The 16,950-nt window shown below is 39.0% G+C and overlaps 2 protein-coding genes across 8 annotated transcripts in view; both read right to left on the bottom strand.

Annotated features, from left to right (window-relative positions):
- Positions 1-16,950, bottom strand: part of LOC141759697 (casein kinase I) — a 407,488-nt gene that overhangs the window by 28,946 nt on the left and 361,592 nt on the right. The window lies entirely within an intron of this gene.
- Positions 1-16,950, bottom strand: part of tspan4a (tetraspanin 4a) — a 192,069-nt gene that overhangs the window by 55,213 nt on the left and 119,906 nt on the right. For all 4 annotated transcript variants that reach the window (XM_074622065.1, XM_074622074.1, XM_074622059.1 and 1 more), the window contains one exon: positions 2,997-3,071. In XM_074622065.1, coding sequence (XP_074478166.1) covers positions 2,997-3,071 — 75 coding nt within the window. The remainder of the gene's footprint in view (positions 1-2,996; positions 3,072-16,950) is intronic.

Genomic DNA, 16,950 nt, shown 5'->3' with positions numbered 1-16,950 from the left:
GGCAGTACTGGTAATGGCCACCCATTCTTTACTGTGAGCGATTTCCCTCGATGCACAGGCTCTGTAGAACATCTACACCATCACTAACTATTTGCTGCGTTCTGCCACTAATCGCCTCATGGGGAGATAAAACTGAATAATTCAGAGGCTGAATAATGGGGTGCGCTGAACATCAGGGAACACAGATGTAAGAGAGAGGTGATGCGTGACAAAAAGACAACATTCATTAAAAGCTAAACAGAGCAATGCTGATTGGCTGAGCGCCCGGTCAGGAAATACTCATTGCGTTCCACCGCCAAAGACAAACAGAGATGGAAATACAACACATTAGGCAATTATATAGGAGCCGTGCCAGAATTAGAATAACAAAGAGAAAAACATGCAGGTCCAAGGTCCATGGTCGCGAATATAATTCAGACATAAAGTGGAGGAAATATCAAAGTAGACTGTTATTTACCCACATGTAGTAAGGCATTAGAGTCAGGGTTGGCCTTGGCCTAAGTCTTCAGGGATAACGCTCTTTGTCCCAACACATGAATAATGTAACGCACGTGGTTTGAAATTGCCAATGATTTATGATGGGGCTCTCGGTTTCGAATCCACTATCGCATTAAGAGCCTCTAGAGGGCGTCCAATTTAAAGTACACTAAATTAAACTATAACACCAGCAGATTTCTTTCAGTCAATTATTAATATTTCATCTAATTACAGGATACTCGAGTCCTGTATTGGAACGAAAAGAAAATGTCTAAAATCAAGTCAGCAAAATTGTCAAGCTCTCATTTAATAGAAACATGCTATTACAGCTGAAATGATTGGGCGACTCATCAATCAGTTGAATTTGATAATCGATGAAGTCAATTTTCATGCAAAAATGCTCAAATTTTCTCAGGCTCCAGCTTCTTCAATGTGAGGATTTGCCATTTTGCTCCATTTCATATATTGTTTATAGGGCTGCATATCGATTAAAATATTTAATCAAGATTAATCGCATGATTGTACATAGTTAATGGTGATTAATCGCAAATTTGTCAAGTATTTAAAACTCTTTTCAACACGGGAGTGTGCAAATATGCTGCTTTATGCAAATGTATGTATATATTTATTACTGGAAATGAATTAACAACACAAAACAATGACAAATATTGTCCAGAAACCCTCACAGGTACTGCATTTAGCATAAAATAATATGCTGCAATCATAACATGGTAAACTGCAGCCCAACAGGCAACAACAGCTGTCAGTGTGTCAGTGTGCTGACTTAACTATGACTTGCCCCAAACTGCATGTGATTATCATAAAGTGGGCATGTCTGTAAAGGGGAGACTCGTGGGGACCCATAGAACCCATTTTCATTCACATAGCTTGAGGTCAGAGGTCAAGGGACCCCTTTGAAAATGGCCTTGCCAGTTTTTCCTCGACAAAATGTAGTTTACATTTGGAGCGTTAATTAGCCTCTCTAGTACGACATGCTTGGTACCAATGGATTCCTCTAGTTTCATATGTACTAGTATCTTCACTCTAGCTTTAAAACTGAGCCCGCTACGACCCAAAAATCGCAAGTTGCATTAATGCGTTAAAGAAATGAGTGGCGTTAAAAAGAATTTGCATCATTATCGCAGTAACGTTGACAGCCCTAATTGTTTACGTTTTTGTTTGTGAACAAAAAAGCAATTTCAAGACGTCACCTTGTGCTCTAGGAAATTGTTATGAGCATTCTTCTGTCATTTCAATGTCTAAACAATTAATCAGTCCATAAAAAAATTAATAAATCAACAACTTAATCAACAATGAAAACAATAATTATATGCAGCCCTATAAACTATACCGAATTAATTGCTTATTGATAAGGGATCAACTATGAAATTATACAAGAGCAGTCATTTGTTCACTGCTGCTGCTGTTGTTGTTACCGCTGGCCATGTTGCCTGTAATTTAATTTAACTAGTATTCTCATTACAATACAACAATACGTGCTTTGGACTTTTGATTCTATTATTGCATTAAGTTGTTTGTTAACAATTGAATTGTATTTTAAATTGATTATGTGAATAGTCCGACCGTGGCAACAGCAGTTCTGCGTTACAGGATAACATGAACATAATCTTCAAGAACCTTGACGCCGTCTTTTTTAAAAGGCACTTGGGCCATACTTTAAAACTTGAGCCATCCGTAGCATCAACCCAGTCTTCTTCTGGGAATGTAATTCCCTCCAGTGTTCGACTAATCTCACTAATCTCACAGAGTCCAACTAATACCCACTGTCAAGATGATATTTGCTATTCTGTGTTTGATAGATGTTTATGGACAGAATAGAAGATGTATTGTTACTGCTTACACTCCAGTCTTGAATAGGGTTGAATATTTGCAATACCATGTAACAATGATATGTTGTACTTGCTGTTAAAATTTCACAAGAAATCCAAAATCCAGCCCTCGAACCCTTAATTAAGATTAAGATGGATGGAATTTAACATGCCCTTTCATTGCATTATTAAAACCTTAGCTGAAAATGTGAAGGGATTATAAATTCATATTAGAAGAGGGATAGCTCATCTGCCGCTCGTCTCCTGCCTGACTTGTTTATATACAGGCGAAATCATCCAAAATGGATGAGCTGAGATAAATTGAGATTTATTAACAAGGAAAGGAAATTCTGAACAGTGTCTATTTTTTCCCGATCGTAGCCGAGTCGAGTTAAATGTGTGAGGATGTGTGTGCTTGAACCATTTCAGAAAAAAAAATCTCAGGCAGTTTTTTATTAAGCCTTCGTTTATGCAGAATGTCAGCTGACATGCTCTTTTCTGAACCGACAAACAACAACACTGCTAAAGCAACCTCACTGACTGCAGAGACGCATCATTTTATATGCCATCTTCTATCTGAAATATCAGCAATCTGCATGACATATGGAGGGCTTTGCCACAGCCACTTATCTTGTTCAGGTGGAGAAAATCACAGGATATAACACGCTGAGAGCAATTTAGGTGTCTTACCTCGTCTTGGTAGATGAAGAAAAGCATAATGGACAGAATCTCCAGGAAGAAGATGAGCAGGAGGAGGATGAAGAACTGTGGACACACAAAGGGAAGAGAGAGGAATTATTTAACACACCATTTATCAGTGAGGAGGAAACGACAACAAGAGAAATAATAAGCATCTGTCTGTGAAGAATGAAGTATAAATTGAAAAGAAGGGGAAGCAGACACCAGAGTGCGTGAGGCGGGGGGGAAAGGAAAAAGTAATAAAAGAAAGAATGAAGTGGCCACAGAGTGTCAAGGAGAAGGAGTTGGCGAAGTAAGGACGATCGAAGAGCCACAATATTTCTAACTGACAGGTCAAGAGAGCAGAGCGAGAGGAGGAGGTGGGACAATCATAGCAAGTAGGCCGGACTGGGAGAGATACAGTTTTCCTCTATCCACTTCTGAATTTGTTAAAGGAGCCACATTTTATTCCCCGCCATGTCTCCACCCACCCCTCCTCTCCGGGATGAGCTGCTTGATGGGTGATACATCTTTGTCCTGTGGGCCCGTGTGAGTGCTTAAAACACTTACGAGCTCAATCATCAACCACTCTGCTAGGGACATGTCCCCCCGCACATGGGAGTGAAAGTCTGAACCAGGGAGGGGTGAAAGCATTTGAGACAATGGTGTAAAGTTCCAGACGGTCATAAAAAAGATCATGAAACGGCACTAGATCATCAACTGATGTGTCTGTGGACGAAAGTGCTGCATCTCGCAAAACAAGTTTAGTCCAGACTGAAATATCTGGGCGACCTCTCGGCAGATTGCCACAAAACTTGGTACAGATATCCAGTTAAATCTACTACTACTTTGGTTATCCCAATTGCAACCACCATTCTATAAATATAGAATATAAGAACCGTGGTGATGGGACATTCTGAGCCTAGCCGCAATGATTACACTTTTTTGGCGGCCGGTAGGCGTGTTCATGTGTTTCAGGCGGGAAGAAATTATTTTGTAACATCGGTCAACATGTCACAGGAGTCACAGGATCTGTTCACTGATTGGCTGCAGGTCCTCTCTGGCCGCACGTTGCAGTTAAAAGTGAAATTTTTCCCAACTTTTGTTTGGCTGCACTTCGCTGTAGAATCAAACGGCCGCAGCTTGTTGAGCTCGGGAGCGGCCGCCGCAGCTTTTCATAGACACTCGACAGGCCGCACTTTGTCACTGCTCTGGTGTGAATTCGTCGTAAGTAAAAATATTGGTAGTTCAACATGAAAAAAGTCAGTATTAATGGATTTTGTCACTGCTATAGAGTTCTCCAGGGATGACACATTTGTTTAGGCCATCCTGGAAGTTAGCATCGCCCTGGTTCCCTCGGCAAAAGGCCAATGGGATTTTTCCATTGGGTTTTGGATTATTACAGAAAATAAATTCTGTGGCAAACAAATGTTAATGATACTTACACGTTTTGTTCAGCAAGATAATCTTCTCAAATGAACACCATTTTTATGATTTTTGAAGTGTGAATGCAATCGACAGACGTCAAAAATGAATGTTAGGCTATAGACAAAACTACACTACGGTCACATGAACACGAGTTTACACAACGAGGCTGTAGAGGCAGACGAGTCGGCGTGATGACGTTTAGTAGTCTCATTTAGCCGCTTGTTAGTACCCGCCTTTTTTAAGACACATAAAGTCTTCAAAATTCACGAGTGGGGTCTTTATTAATGTATTTTATATCATAGAACAAAACATTAAAATCTCTTAAGCTTATGTTAACCGAAGACCGTACAGTATTTCAGGCATCTAACTAAAAACCCATTCAAAAAACCCATTGACTTCGAGATGAGGGAACCGGAAGTACTAAAATGCGAATTCACTTCCGGGATTTAGGACTCATTCCTGCAGCACTTTATTTTCGATTTGAGGGATAATTGTGTTCTAAGTTTTGGAATTACAGTTCCCATATTTGGGGGCTTTGCGGATGTAAAGAGGAGGTATAATGTTGCTGGAGTGAGTTACTACAATTTGAGACAGATTTTTTGCCTATATTTATAGGAAATCACGCTGGATCTAAGAATATATGTGTATCATGCCTATGTGCTCAGATTTGACTGGGTTGAGACTCCTGACGTTAGCATTTAGCTCAAAGCACCGCTGTGCATAAGTACAGCCTCACAGAGCTGCAATCAGCTTGGCTGGCTGGTCCATGGAGGCAGAGGGTCACTGAAATTCTGATTAAAACGTTTCAACACCTGCAGGGCAAGAGGGGAAAGAGCAGCCTGTATGAAGTGGTGGTCGAAGGGCAGAGGAGGACGGGCTGCTATAATGTAATCCATTTTTTTCATGCTAATCTGTTATTGGCCAATAGTTGCCCTGAAGGACTGTAAGTGGCGAGAATGGATTTGGATTTGGACTGGAGGATGGAGATGGAAGACTGGAGGATGGAGAGCTGTGCTCTGCTAGCGCAGGCTCTTTGCCTTGCAGCCTCTGGCCTCCCAGCCTCTGGCCACGCTGCCTCAGCTGTGGTGGGGCTGCACAACTAATTGAATATTAATTGTGATCAGTATTTTGGCTCCCCACAATTAAATGAGCATGATCGACTGTGGTATTGACATTTAAAATGTGTGCTCCACGAATTGAAAACTTCGCTGCACATCAAATGAAGCGCTTCCTAAACTAACAGCCAGCCACCAGGGGGCGATCCAGATGTTTTGGCTTCACTTTTGGGGAGCTGTCATGCCGCTGCATCACAGGGCAACCTGTGAAAAACTTTTGTTGCGGCTGCAGTCCAGAGTAGAAGAGTATACTGTATACTGTTTATTACTCGTTTTGCAAAACGTAAATGCACTGAATTCATGTGAAGAATAACCTTATTTTAAGTCTTACATTGATGCAAAGATTTGTTAATTAGCAGGTTGTAGCACAACGTCAATATGAAAGCAGTGCTCTGTTGATTTAATTTTGGGTAAAAGTTTTGGTACAGTTTTATTTAGATTTTGCTTCTGTGTATAAGGACCAGTCTTATTTTGATACAAATATTTGTACTTTAGCAGGAATGTAGCACAACATGGACGTGAAAGCAGTGCTCAGTTTATTTAGATGTGAAAGTGCAATAAAAATATTTTGTCCGTAAAATCAATGAATAATCATGATAAATATTGTGATCTCATTATTAACCAAAATAACTCATAATTGTGTCCATAATCGTGCAGCCGCTGCATGGTATTGCCGTGATTGTTTTTAATTAGTCTTGTAAGCCTTTTTTTTTTACTGCTTAATTTTTCGTTGAACATAAGAAAGCTGCCCCCCCCCCCCCCAGTAGTAAGAATTTGTTTCTCACTACATCCACAAAATAATATTAGAGCCACACCTGCCCTATTTCAAAGAGATGATGTCTTTATTCCATATGTCATGGCATACTGGAGTCGGCTTGTAAATTATATATAGGCTATTGGAAGAAGGTCTGGAGGCTTCCTCATAAATAGGCCTATCTATTAGTGAATAAGGTTCAGGAAGTGTCCTTCAAACTTATTCATAAATATTACCCTGCCAATCACTACATGCAAAGTTTTTAAAATGACGTCAACACAAACTTTTTTCTGTGATGAATAGTCAGATAGTAGTCAATAGTTTTGTTCTCGCACCAAGAAATTAAGAAAAGACCTTTGCCTTTGTCATTGATCATATCTTTAAAGGTGGGGTCAGCAACATTGGAGAAACCAGCAAGAGTAGATTTTGAAAGCATCCAACCGAAAAACTGAACCCAGTGTTGCCAACTCTTTTCAATGAAAGTAACAAACCGCACTAGCTCCAAAAGTCCCTAAATCTAACGAGAAAATCACCAAGTCGGCAACACTGACAGAACCTCCCTTCAGGCCTCCCTCCAAAGCCACTCCCCCCTAGCTTTAAAGACTATACTTATAGAAAAATGTTATCTTTGGTTTTCTTCAAAAGCCCAAGAAAAGAAGACAAATATTTTTTATATAAATTAAATAATGATGTTGGATAAATATTTTATTCATAAATTTAAATTTAACAAGAAAAAGCCTTATTTTGTTGTTTTCCTGGTGGATGTTGAGCCATATATGAAACTCATTTCTAATTTGCCTATCAAGATACTTAATATCTGTATGTTTTATAATATTTTTGTCTTATACTTGTACTATATATATATATATATATATTATAATAATAATAATATTATCCCCTGTATATTGAATTTGTATTATGTTCTTTTGTTCAATAACAAAAAAAGGAAGTAAAGATAAGTACACAGTGTAAAATAACACGTGGCTTGGTTTTCCTCCTGTCCACCCCAATTTTTTGAGTCACCAGCCGCCACTTCTGTAGACTCTTAGTCTTGTTTTTTTGTTAAAGTGAGGCGCAGAAAGCATGAGGCCATCTCAGAGGTTTCAAAACCGATTTTAAAAGTAGAGATGTTCTTTTTCAAAGACATCATGGCTACAAGCCCTCTGTGTATTCCAGCTTGACAGTGGATGCGAGTTGTTAGTTCACAAGCCTGGATTTGAGCAAGGCTGTCAGTTGCCCCACGAGGTTCTTTTTTGGCAGCACCTGCATGAATGAATCACTAAACGTGGCAACACTGGAAGGTGAGAGAGCGACCAGGTAACAGAGTATAGCCCACGGTGTGTTTGACTCACTCACGCTCTTTTCAAGAGGTGCTCTCAAATAACCGTCTGAAATCAATTTCTATTGTTCTGTCAGGCTTCATTGTCTGAATGTTACGCTCCGTGTCGTGTGAAATTGCTGGTAACTCCAATTTGGGGGGATTTTGAGGGTTTATTTAAAAAGAAATATGTTCCACTGTGGATTTGAGAAATTTCAACCTCTTTTGGGCTGATGAAATCCTTTAACAAGCCAGTAGATAATGTCAAAATAAAAGTCAGTCAAATGAGGAAGCACTACAGTTTTTGCTAACTCTAAGTATTTGACATTTTGAAGGTTCTACCCCAGACAGTGATAATATTTGCATATTTTCTACTATGCACCACAGTTCTGCAACCAAAAAAGTGTGAATGAGAGACCAACGGAGACACAAGAGGCAGATTTTTTTTTAAAAATGGCAAAAGTCAAGTTTCAATATGAGCATTTTGTGATATTTCTTGACCTGCTATTTATGCTTGTAGGGAAATGTTTTCCTCTTCAGTGTTAAGAGAGTGAAGGGTCAACTGTGCAACTACTCTGCAAGAAATTTAGATTCAGTGTCTGGTCAAGAATTGTAGAGCAGATACATGAGGCCGCGGGCACTTAAACCTTCCTATTCGGTTATGTTTTTTCCTGCTTAGTGTAGTATTAATGGCTTCGTGAGCTCTAGAAGGCAGGAGAAACAAAACAGACAGATCATGAATCCATGTGACACACAGCCCTGGCAAACCTCACTTGGTTCAATTTTCATGGAAATGAGTACCCTGATATTCAGACGGAACTGTCTTTGCATTTTCACCTCTTTCATACAGTGCATAGCTGATTTCTGTAGGGGGGGATTATTTTGCCCTAATCGATCAAGTATCATTGTCATTTTCAGTCAACAGAAGGGGCTGTCAGTAGTGGTTACTAGGAACATATAACATATTTAGGGCTGTCAATCGATTCAAATATTTAATTGTGATTTATCGCATGATTGTCCATTAGCTAATCGCGATTGATCACAAATTAGTCACACATTTTTATCTGTTCAAAATGTACCTTAAAGGGAGATTTGTCAAGTATTTTATACTCTTATCAACATGGAAGTAGGCAAATATGGTGCTTTATGCTAATGTATGTATATATTTATTACTGGAAATTAATTAACAACACAACACAATGACAAATATTGTCCAGAAACCCTCACAGGTACTGCATTTAGCATAAACAAATATGCTCAAATCATAACATGGCAAACTGCAGCCCAACAGGCAACAACAGCTGTCAGTGTGTCAGTGTGCTGACTTGACTATGACTTGCCCCAAAACTGCATGTGATTATCATAAAGTGGGCATGTCTGTAAAGGGGAGACTCGTGGGTACCCATAGAACCCATTTTCATTCACATATCTGGAGGTCAAAGGTCAAGGGACCCCTTTGAAAATGGCCATGCCAGTTTTTCCTCATATGATGCCAGTATCTTCACTTTAGCTTTAAGACTGAGCCAGCTACAACCTCAAAATTGCAAGTTACGTGAATGCTTTGACAACTCTGAACTTTGACAGCCCTGAACATATTATTTGTCATTTTGATAGAAAAATAATTTAAATTTAAGAGTCATCACAACTTGTATAGCCGTGTCTAGCTATTTCACAGTTGGCCATTTTTGGGGCCATTTTGGTGTCGTAATTTTTCTGGCTGTGTCACAAGAAGGTGACGGGGAAAACTGTCAATGAGCACAATACCAGGACTGTTTGAATCGCTGAAAAATGCAGATGTCGACAGTAATTCAGAGGTCTGTAACCAGAATATTAGCCTTTATTTGGAGCCATGTTTCCGACCAGTTGTCAAATGAAATATCCGATAATCAATCTCCTTTCCGCTCTGGTTTGTCTCCTCCAGAGCTGAAAAAGATATCTGATATCTGTAAAAAATATTCAGAGTCATAGCTGCAAGATATTAATGTTCTCTGTGTGTTGTTTAGTGCTGGGCATGTAGCACACAGTGGGTTTATGTTTTTGCTTAAAGCAGCTGCCGGCTGCAGCCGCAGACATTGCTCATATTCATAAATTACTTATGGATATTCAGTTTGTCAATCTCTGATGGTTTATGAGCACATCGTCTGGGAGTCCCAAATGTTTAAACCAGGGGTTCTAAAACGTATTACTCAAAGGTCCGCATCTGATTTTTATTCAAGGTCAGAGGTCTGGAACAGTTGGTGATAACAAATTAACATCCTAACGTATTATATTCATAACACGAGTAGAGATGGGTTATGGTAGGATACTCCTTATTGGTTTGGTTCTTTAACAAAACTCTTATCGGTTATTTGTCATTACTAAATAATTGCTTTTTAATATATGATTTTAAAAAAAGAATAAATTCAGAACTGGATTCGAATTTATTTATATTTTAAATATAACTACATGTTGTTTCTAGAGCAGTGTTTACAACAGCACAGTCACTATATAAACCTAATAATAACTCACTTTAAGCAAATCTAAAATCTAAAATGTCAAAAAATAAATAATATTCCTGAGGGATGGATGGATGGATGGACTTTATTGATCCCGAATTGGGAAATTGTTGTGTTACTGCAGCAGCAGGTTATCCACAAAAATTGCAGAGGAACAGTAAATACAGAGTAAATAAACACTAGACATATAAATCTATAGAATACACAATATAAATAATATATTAGAATACACTATAAATATTCCAGACTACTACAACTAACATAAAAATATAAAAATAAAATACATAATATATACACTAGCAAAGTGTGCAAGGTACAATGTTTTGTTTTTAAATAAACAACGTCAATATTAAACCCTCGGAGGAAGATAGATAGATAGATAGATAGATAGATAGATAGATAGATAGATAGATAGATAGATAGATAGATAGATAGATAGATAGATAGTAACTTTATTGATCCCGAGGGAAATTCAAGTGCTTCGGGTTTAAATTATAACGTCAATAGTTAATTTTTTTTAACAAAAGAGAAAACAAAGAAATGAACAATTCCAGCTACAGAAAGCCTTCATCTTCTTTGCTTTCTCACCTTTTTACTATTTCACCCCCGGTCTCTCAGAGGCTGTTTTCTCTACTGGGCTTCAGGGGTGTTTGTTCGAGACCACGAAATCACACCAGAGAGCAGAGGGACATCGTTAAGAATGAGAAACCGATACTCACCAGCACTTGGAAAACAAACAGACCCATCCCCTGTGGCTCTCTGAATATTTCCCCATTAATCTGCTCTTAATAAGAAATTTAACTCCTCTTCTTTAGACCACAGGCAATAGGCAGACTCAATGGGATCATTTGATGGCAGAAGACTGCATTTAGCTTTTATAATATACTACAAGAAAGCTATTGAATTAGCTTGAACTGCAAAGCACTGGATGGGTTGCTATTATCAAATGGGTTGCTGAAATTAACTGTAAATGTTAAAAACACATTTGTGAACTGTGTAGAAAGGCTGATAATAATAAAAGCAATAACAGTGTGCCAATTAAGTCGAGTGCAGAAGAATCATTCTGAAGCTGTTGCTTACTTGATGAAACATAATTCATTTAAAAGGGATACATGTAACTTCCCAGTTATGTTAATAATTATAATAATAATAACAAAACATCTAAACAGTTGGTTGAAAACAGTTCTATTTCTCTGAGGGTTTAATTGAGACATAAAATAAAGAACAGCATACTTTGTTGTTAATTACTTTGAAAAGCCTAACAAGACTGTAATGACACTCTTGTTTATGTGACAGAGATGCAGCAGGCAGTGGAAATACATTAACATCTGTTTTATTCGAGGCAGTTTGTGCTTAAATAAACATGGATCTCTGCTAAAATCTACAGAGGTTGGGTTGGTTTCGTGCTGGTGTGCTCTCGGTGTCTCACCGTGACAAATTATGATAAACAAAGACTGGGATCTCATTACAAAAACACCAAAACAGGCTCGATATGTTTTTCCTGAATTGTCATCATTCAAACTGAAATATGTTACTGTGTTTGCAGCTCTGGCTTCCAGCAGCATAAAGATTTATAGTAGATCAGAGTAGAAGGAAACAAAATAGGGCAATACAAAGGTTTTATGGATCAAAAAGCTTTATAACTTTCTAAACTGTTGTCAAACAACATTCCTGTGTTCAGAGATTGGGCTGTTTTTTAAACGCATCACTGGGAGAAGTATTCAGATCTGTTACTTTAGTAAAAGTTCCAATACCACAATATTATTCTTTCATATTATATTTATATTCATATGATATTCTTTCAGAACACTACATAAGTAACAGTACAAATATTATCATCAAAATATACTTAAAGTAGTAAATGTACTTGTTTTGTAGAACATTATGCAGGTTGAGGTGGAGCTAGTTTTACTTAAAGGAACAGTATGTAACTTTTTGAGGGATCCATTAGCAGAAATGGAATATAATATTCATAACTATGTTTTTATTAGTGTATAATCACCTCATCATGAGTGCTTCATATCTACATAGGGAGCAGGTCCTCGTCACGGAGTCCGCCATGTTGCACCGCCATGTTTCTACAGTAGCCCAGAATCGACAAACCAAACACTGGCTCTAGAGAGAGACTTTTGCGTTTTTCACATAACCTGAAGGTCACCGTAGTTCTCCAACACGCTTGAGAAACTGCGGTAACGTGAGTTGCAGGGTGCAAAACCGTGGTACCGCCAGCCATCGTCTGACTTGCGTTGCTCCTAAAGTAGTGTTATTATGGTAAGGATGGCCTCTGAGTGAGGTGAACGGCGGTATCACGGTTTTGCACTCGGAGGCTCACGTTACCGCAGTCTTGTAAAGGGAGGAGTGAGCGGAGGGGTATTCAGATGATTGCAATCTGCAACCAAATCACTAGATGCCGTCAAATCCTACACACTGTCCCTTTAATATACAGTATTTTGGTCCTGTGGCTCCCAATCTCAGGGTCGGGCCCCTCCAATGTGTCACAAGATAAATCTGAGGTGTCTTGAGATGATTAAAGGGAGAAGAAAAAAGTAAACACAAAGTTTTGCAACAAAAATGTATATTAATTTTTGGGACTTTTCTTTTCTTTCCTGTATTTGTGAAATATTGGATAATTTTACCTCCTCAGGTCTTAAACAGTTATTTAAATCTGAACAGTATAAACGATAAATCTGTCTTTGGTAAAACTGCTTACAAGTGCTAGACATCTGAAATGTCACAAGAGGCCCCAGTCAGACATTGCTTTTATATAAAAGGTCACAAGCTAGAAAGGCTTGGAACCACTGGTTTGATCTTTAACAATAAGCTGTATTTTATTTATTTATTTTATGGGTTTTTTTTTATGTAAAAGCTTAACCTGAAATCACCAGCAGTCAAATAAATAAGTAAAAAGTATAAGATTTCTCTCTGAAATGTAGTGGAAGTAGAAATTACCTTCAGAGTTGTACTTGAGCAACATATGATATCTTATGAAAAGTTATTCCTCATTTTTCATGTGTTTTCCTACGAATGTCCAGCTTCAATTTCCTTATCAAAAATGATAATCTAATAATAAATGTTCTTTCCACCACTGTGCACTCTCTAGACCTTTTCTCACTTGACAACATAAACATTGTCAATGGGCCCCTTTGTATTTCCTTAATGCAGTAGCTGACAGGAAGTAATCTTGGACCAAAGCTGTTGCCCTAGCAACAGAATGGCAATGAAAAGGGCTATAATATGGCATCCCTATATATAAACCGTCACACAATACTCTCTTGTCTCTTCTAAGAAGGCTGCTTTCATCCCTGAAATCCTCACTCAGATCATGTAGTCACAGAGAGAGCAATAGCATGAAAAGGATTCATTCTTTGGCCTCAAGACCTTTTATATCTCATCCCCAGATAACACTGAGAATGTGAAACCAGGAAAGCTGTACCATTTTTTTCATTGCTGCTGCTCTCATTGTTCAAGCCTATGGGATACAGATAGCACTGACACGTGTAATGGTGTACATCATCATGTCAGTGTATCACAAGAGAGATAAAACTCAGTAAAGTGGTCCTTTAAGACCTCTATATTCCTGTCGCGTTGGGCCGGTGTCCTGCAGGTTTTTGTTCCATTACAGTTTTTGTACTGTGAGTCTTAATGAGCCACAGCTGGTCTGTATCTAACTGGCGCCTTCAGGGGAGAACAAAAACCTGCAGGACACCGACTCTCCACCGACCAGAATAGAGCTCCTCGGGGTTGAGCTTTTTCTTGAAGTATTTCCATGTTTGCAGCTTGTTTTATTGCAGCAGAGTCGTTCACAGCACAGAAAACGGTGTTGGAATTACTCACTAGTGAGTTGGGATTTATGTTGTGATATTTACTCTACATTAAGTAGACTTTAATGTATCTGAAGAACAGTAGCTTTTATTGGCCACTGAAGACTGAATGCACTCTGCACGCATTATGGAAATTTACACACTCCAGACGGCGCCCTTGCATGTAGCTGTTATTTATGTTATGACTTGTTTCGGCCAGCAGTGCTGATATGACTGTTTAGCAGAGATTGATGCCTCAGCAGGGCCTCGGGATGAGAACTATAATCAAAGTCCAGGCACAGCGATTGATTCCTTCGTGTTCATCCACGCTGTGATTTCCACACAGTGTGAAAGCCACAGAGGCTCTTTGTGTGTTGACGGGTGAAGCAGTCATGACAGGCACACAGTCCATCAGCGCCTCCCGGATCAATACCTTTTGGGATCTTTCCTTTATATAGAGGGAAGCCTTTGAGGTGATAGCTGTGTTTACTTCGTGCGGTGGGTCTAATCATTTTTACAGCCTCTATATCTCAGACCTGTGTAAGGGCTGGTCAGTGTAAACAATCTGCTTCCATTTCCACCACAGTGATCTCCCCTGTCGGACTAATTTGTTGGCAGATTAGGTCACAGACCCACCACACCTCCTCTGTACCCTTTGATTTGTACTAGGGTTGACTGTGCAGTGAGTTCACTGGTGTGAGTCTTGACTTTAATCACCCATAACCCTGGGGAAAATTGAATTTCTGGTGAAATTCAGTGGCCTCAAAATCTGGTTTACTGTCATGACTGGTGCATTGTACTCAAATGATTAAACTTTATTTAAATCACTTGAAAGACTTAATTTTAAATAAAAAACTATTTCTCTAAAACATGTATTTGTGACTAACACAATCAAAGTTACAGTTAAAGTTGCAATCTCAAGATTTTCATTTAAATAAATGTCTGTTAAGTCACTATCTATAGCCAAAGGAGGTAACACTATTGTGATTGAGCCTGTAACCCACTGATGAAAGTACTGCAATATTTATATCTCTGCAGTATTATTAAATGGGTGTCCGTGGTGACAGGCTGATATCTGGTCTGTTTGTTATTGTGTCCAAGTCTTGCTCAAGGAGAAGTCTCGTTCTGAAATCGCGTGAGGTGTCCACACTGAATCCGTTATATGCACTTCTGTTACGTCATGTAATCAAACCACGTAGGCTACCTATCAGCTGTGTGCTCAAGACTGTAGACGTAACCACTTATCTTCCTGCGTTTGTTCTTTTTTAAACAGGAAACACACGTTTAATATTGTGATATTTACTGGAAATTACATACAATATAGCTAAACAGCAAGTAGGAAACTTTCAGCTCCCTGGTGATCTCCCTCGAGCCAGCTGCCACCTTATTAAGGTTTTTGTATTGTTTAGATAACTCCTCATTTTACCAATCAGCCACTCCTGGTCCATTGAGGTGATTTTAAGGCGAGTGACAGGAATTAATAGAAACGGCTAGGTGTCTGACAAAAGTTCAGCTCAACACGGCGTGCCACATCGCACTGCGTTGCTCACGGCAAGGACATTCTGATAAAAAATGACATGGTTCTTAATCAGTGTTGTTAATGACTTTGCAGAGCACAAGACCTGAAGGATAAACTTCTAAAGGGTGAGTACTGGTTTCTTTTATTTATTATGGAGTGGGATCAGGAATTATATATCTATAGCACTGTAATTGTTACATCTCATATGTTGGAAAATGTGCACTTACTGTAATCTTTGTCTGTGAGAACATTTGGGTCCAGTGCAGACTGTTAAATTAGCGTTGATTATTTTGGCGCTCCGGCTGCTGTCCGTGGTGCTGATCTAAGGCTGGTTTGCCTCTCCGTGCTGGTATAGCAATTCAGTCTGGAGTGGTTGTGTGTGTACGTGCGTGTGTGTATGCACGAGCGTTCACTTGTGTTTGGGGCGAGGGCCCAAGAAAAAAAATTGTACCGGGGCCAATCACAATTCTGTTACGCTGCTGGTGTTATCTAAAAGATTTTCAATGTCATGGCTGAATATTTAGTTGATTTCTGTAAAAAAGGCCATGCCTCTGTGCACGTCTCCTGTGCCCGATTACGCCCTGTGCATGTGCTCTCACTGTGCCTGCCCTGTGTATGCCCCCAAATACAGCAGTGAGGGAGAAATACAGATGAGTGTACGATTGATGCCCAATGGACATTTCTTTTCATACGTGCATCCATGAAAAACAACCACACACACACAGAAGCTGTGTTGGACCTTGCATTTAACACATTAATTTGTGATTGGGCTCATTTCTCACACCATTGTTTTGTTTGCTTTGATTTGCATCTAGATAAACATCCTTAACTCTACACTTGGACTCTGCATCTCTCTGTTTCCACACTCTCACCTGAGCACAAAATAGTGTCCTGATCCGACACCCAGAAGCGATTGCTGCCGCACCTATTGATCCATGAAATACACACTCTGGTTAGAAACAATAATAAACAGACCAGATCAAGTGAAGCGTAGGGATGCACCATCCAGCTTTTTCAGTCCCGATAGCAATACCTGGGCTTCGGGTGTCGGGCGATACCGAGTACCGATTCAGTACCAGTGTTTAATTAATAAGCTGTATGGCTCACTGTGTGGAAGTGACTGGGATCAATCTTTTATGTGTAAGGCAACAACAGGCTGGACTTAAACATTACTTTCCTATCTTTGTAAAACAAAATGTGACAAATTAATGCATAGATATAAATTTACTGAACTGTTATTTCTTATTGAATTAATAAATCGTACACCAACAACTTGGTAAATCATCTTCAAAATTAACAGGTAGCGTAAATCTTTTTAATGCAGCAACAAATTGGTCAAAACTTCAAATTATAAATTTCCTGTCTATAATGTATATAGTACATCAAAATAAAATGTAGTTCAATAGATCAGCCCTATTCTCACCGATACTCGATCCAGCTATTTGAGTCAGTATCGGCTCGATATCTGATCTGGTATTGGTATCGGTATCGGTGCATCCCTAGCGAAGGGTAAAGAAAAACATTTAATTTCTCTGTC

The sequence above is a fragment of the Sebastes fasciatus genome, chromosome 2, assembly GCF_043250625.1.
Source record: "Sebastes fasciatus isolate fSebFas1 chromosome 2, fSebFas1.pri, whole genome shotgun sequence".
Taxonomy (NCBI): Eukaryota; Metazoa; Chordata; class Actinopteri; order Perciformes; family Sebastidae; genus Sebastes; species Sebastes fasciatus.
This window is presented reverse-complemented; position numbering and strand designations above follow the sequence as displayed.